Source organism: Mixophyes fleayi, chromosome 2 (assembly GCF_038048845.1).
Source record: "Mixophyes fleayi isolate aMixFle1 chromosome 2, aMixFle1.hap1, whole genome shotgun sequence".
Lineage (NCBI taxonomy): Eukaryota > Metazoa > Chordata > Amphibia > Anura > Limnodynastidae > Mixophyes > Mixophyes fleayi.
Window position 1 is genome coordinate 104,413,970 of NC_134403.1, and position 4,216 is coordinate 104,418,185.

The following is a 4,216-nucleotide window of genomic DNA, read 5'->3' on the forward strand; positions in this document are numbered from 1 at the left end:
CATTAAGAAGCTTACCTTGATACACTTCTTGTTTAAGTCTTCTTCAGCAAACCATGGGCCAGAATCATTCTGGAAAGGTAAGGCAAAGTAACTAAGCAAGGGCAAAGCATGTCAGTTTGGAGGGGGATGTAAACCAAAAATGTCATTGGAGATGTAATTTTGGGGTAGGAGAGGTCCTACCTGACATGAACATTTCAGTGTACAAATAAGCTATCAAGTATTTGTGCGGTACATTAGGATACAGACATTTTTTTTATTTTCGTGCTCTAAACCTATTGCTAATTTGCACCACTTGCATTTTAAAAGGCTTTTGAGCAGCATTCAGAAATATGTATCCTTGACATCTAGGTTCATTACTCAATCAGGGCCATGGCATGGTTTTGGTCAGCACACTGATATTAGATAAATATTTGTTTGAATACGTTAATGAATCAGCCAGTTTGTTTGGAGATTATACTATGGTTAGACTTGATAACAAGCATTGTTATTACAAAAAACATTATGGAATCTGCCGTACAAAAGAAATAGACATTTCAGTAGTAGGAATTTTTTTATTATAAAAAAAAAAAATATACATATTTTCGTCATATATTAAACTATATTTGTTAGGTTAAAACAATACAAATTATTTTTTCCATGTTTTTTTTAAGCCGGTTGGACGGGAGGCTCCCCTACTCCGACTTCTTGTCACCCGTGATGTAGAGGAGTCAGAGGAACCAGGCAATGGGGCAAGGCAAGCGGGTTGTGTCCGACGAGGTGAAGGTGCAGGGTCAGGGGATGGGGATGGGGCCACGACAGGCGAGGGGGAAGTGGGCACAACAGGGGATTGGCCATAGCCACGAGCAAAGGCTAAACACATAAGACGACATAGTTCGGGGTCAGGGAGGGCGGAGGCGACAGACACATCAGGGAGGGCGGAGGCGACAGACACATCAGGGAGGGCGGAGGCGACAGACAACTGGGTATGGGGGCTGCCGAACAAATAATCTGAGCTGGGTGAAGGGATTGTGCCGGAGGTGCGTTGGGAGTGGACATGCAAGATATCACCCAGGAGTGTTGCAATATTTGTCACTGAAGTATTTAAATTATCAATTTTGGTGGCGAGTGTCGTCAGTAAAGAGGTGTGTGTGCTCATGAAATCGGAGAGTGTGTTAGTGAGACGGTCGATTTGCTGATCCGTGTGTTGGACAGTGCTTGATATGTGTGACAGGTGAACATTCTGTGCAAGAGTGAAGTCTTTAAGATTTTCGGCTGCGCGTGAGAGTGTCCGCTGCCTTACATATTCAGCTGGAGGCAGCTAAGGCTCCTCCACATCACGGGCAACTTCTTCATTCACTGGTGAAGCAGGCGCCTGCTGCTCACATGCTGTAGAGAGATAATAAGTAAAATAAAATAATTAGAATCAATGAGTAAGGTGCGATATTATATTGGCAAAAACATCTTACAACGCGTGATGTAGCATTGGTAAAGTGTCAGCTTCCCTTGAATGTGCTAGCAGCCCTTTCCGCTCCCCAAATACAAACATTCCCACTTATGGTCTGACATTTTAGGATGAGCCCTACATATTGAGACCATTTGTCTTCAGTGTGTAAATTTCATTTCCTACTATGTGATAGGCAAACACATTGTGCAATTGAAGTTTACCTTCACACACACTTCCTGAGAGTTGACACTTTTACTCAGACAGATACAAAGCTTTACAGACATTAAGTAAGCAAACTCATCATGTACCTAGTGGAGCGGCCTCTCGTGTTCGGGATGGGCTAGAGCCAGTGTCTATGTCGCCCACCCCAACTATCTCCACCAGGGCTATTGCAGCCCTCGCCCGCTCCTCGAGGGGTGTTAAAGTAGTACGTAGTCGAGGCCCCCCACCAGTGCCTTGAGCATGCCTGTGAATCTCAACAAGCTTCGCTTTCAGGCGTCCTTTATAGTCTGCCCATCTGTGGAATAGACAAACATTATTGCCTCACATAGTACCATCAAATACATTGCACGTTTGCTAATCACAACAATTTAACCTTCACATACAGTAATACAGATTTTGCTCTTTTGAAGCGCGTATAATGTGGTAAACATATTATGTCAATGTGACCAAGGGCCATGGTGTTAGTTTCTGAAAACAAAGGGCCTGATCAACAAATGCATTGGAGTCACAAGGTGGTTTCACCTCACAGGTGACTAATGCTACTATGTCACAATATCCATATTTATCTCTAGCGATATCTATATATATTATTTGACAAATACACACAGTCAGTAAAGTTAAATAGGGCTATTATTTTTAAATTTAATTTGTACCTTTTCTGTACTTCAACCTTTGTACGCTCATACGGAGATATTTCATTTATGAGCCTTGTGATTTCCTGCCAATGGGTTTGGCGCTCGCGTCCGGTTATTTGGCGGTTCCCACTGTGGAACCTCGCCAGAACCCCTTCTACCAGCACCTCCAGCTCCTCCTCTATGAAGTTGTTTTTACGCCTAGTTGGCAGCCCTGGTGCCTCCACATTACTTGGGCCAGCATCAGACATATTCCTATTTGAAAGATAAGTCGTGTCTTTATACGCAATGCACACAGTCAGGTGGTGATACAGAATCTAAGCACATTCCCCCCCTACATAAGGTACAATTTCACAAACTTCTAGCTAGGTCTAAAACACATGCCCCTTATTATAATAAACATTGTGGTTTGTCTATTTAACAGCCATTTAGTTTAACCACTGCATTTTGACTGACATATTAGTCAAATACTATAGCAACATTCTCCTACTACTACTACTACTCTTCACTTTTCAAACCATAACATTGGTTTACAGGTTAGCAACACACCAAAATGAAGGATATCACTCAGTTGCAAACCCTATATTGTGTAATTATTATTAATATTTGGTTACAAATCAGCCAGCAACACACTTAAGTGTGTACTCCAACTGCAATTGTGGAGGTATGTGGGCAAAATAAGTGTATACATTTGGACCCATGTGTCCATCAATGCAAAGAGCTAGTTATTATGCCGTTGAACAAGGATAAGTTTCAAAAGAACTTAGCATACTGTAGGCTACTATTGAAAACTTTACATGTTAAATGTGAGGCCAGGGGCCCTTTGCTTACCAGTTTTTTTTACATTCCGGCCACACATATTGCAGAGCAAACAGTTTACTACATTAGGAGATAAAAATATTTTGGAACTATCCAGAAATTTCAGATAAATTCTTATACTTACTTTTCTCCAAAGTTTGGCACAAAAGACAAAAAATATTTTGATAGTCAACTGGGTAATGCGTGGTATGGCCTGCGAAAAAAAAAAAACAAATTAATTTTTATAAGCTAGAAAATGTAATGTGGTAAACAAAGCTAACCTCCTAATTTGATTATGGATAAGGTTCAAAAGAACTTAGCATACTGTAGGCAGAAAACTTTAGGAGAACACAAAAAATACTAAAATCTTTCAATCTCTGATTTAGTTTGGTACTTACTGTTTGTTGTTGGCTTCTTAGACCAATCATCCAAATGTAATGAAATCTTGACTGTGCTCTATCCAGGCTAAAAAGTGAATGAACAGGCACTAGACCAAAGCACAGGTGGGTTTAAATGGAGTGTTGAATTAATAAACCAGGTGTACACTCTTCTTCCTAATTGCGGAGCACACTGTACTCGTCTCAGTGCAGGCGCCCGCCATGTTCTTGGTGGGAGAGACAATCAGAGTCACAACACAGGTGTGTGAAAGCTCCGCGTGTGACGTGAGCACGCCCATACGTGCTCAGCGAACCAATCGGAACGCAGAGGCCCCCATTTTGTGTTATAGACATTATACCAAAATGAGGGCTGCAATTTTCAGCAGGCGTGAGCTGAGAGTCCTTGCAGAGGGTATGGACAATGTACCCTCTGGACGGTATGTGTCCAACGAGGTGAAGGTGCGGGCCTATCAAAGGGTCCGCAGACACCTCCGCCTCCGATACAACATTCGGCGGAGCACCGTTCAGCTCCAACGGCGGTGGAGCGATCTCCGGCGCCGCCAGCCCCAGCTTCTGGAGGAGCTCCGTAGGGAGATCAGAATAAGTGAGTTCTCTACTAATCGCAAAAAAAAAGTCAACATATATATATATTTGCTATATGGCCCTGATTCATGAAGGATCCTTAACTTGAGAAACTTCTTATTTCAGTCTCCTGGACAAAACCATGTTACAATGCAAGGGGTGCAAATTAGTATTCTGTTTTG

General features: G+C 42.2%; 1 protein-coding gene across 1 annotated transcript; it reads right to left on the reverse strand.

The window, feature by feature from the left end:
• Nucleotides 1–657: 657 nt before the first annotated feature.
• On the reverse strand, nucleotides 658–3,529 carry LOC142140193 (myb-related transcription factor, partner of profilin-like). The gene is made up of 4 exons (XM_075198038.1): nucleotides 3,221–3,529; nucleotides 2,299–2,532; nucleotides 1,732–1,940; nucleotides 658–1,365 (listed from the first exon to the last, which is right to left on the reverse strand). Exons 2-4 carry the CDS (start codon nucleotides 2,526–2,528, stop codon nucleotides 1,298–1,300), a joined length of 507 nt encoding a protein of 168 aa, XP_075054139.1. The 5' UTR covers nucleotides 2,529–2,532; nucleotides 3,221–3,529; the 3' UTR covers nucleotides 658–1,297.
• Between the last annotated feature and the right edge of the window lie 687 nt (nucleotides 3,530–4,216).

Coding starts and splice junctions, on each gene's coding strand:
- LOC142140193 (XM_075198038.1), bottom strand. CDS start 2,528: ATGTCTGATGCTGGCCCAAGTAATGTGGAGGCACCAGGGCTGCCAACT. Junction 1,941..2,298: donor AAGGTTGAAGTACAGAAAAG/GTACAAATTAAA, acceptor TCTATTCCACAG/ATGGGCAGACTATAAAGGAC. Junction 1,366..1,731: donor ACGAGAGGCCGCTCCACTAG/GTACATGATGAG, acceptor ATCTCTCTACAG/CATGTGAGCAGCAGGCGCCT.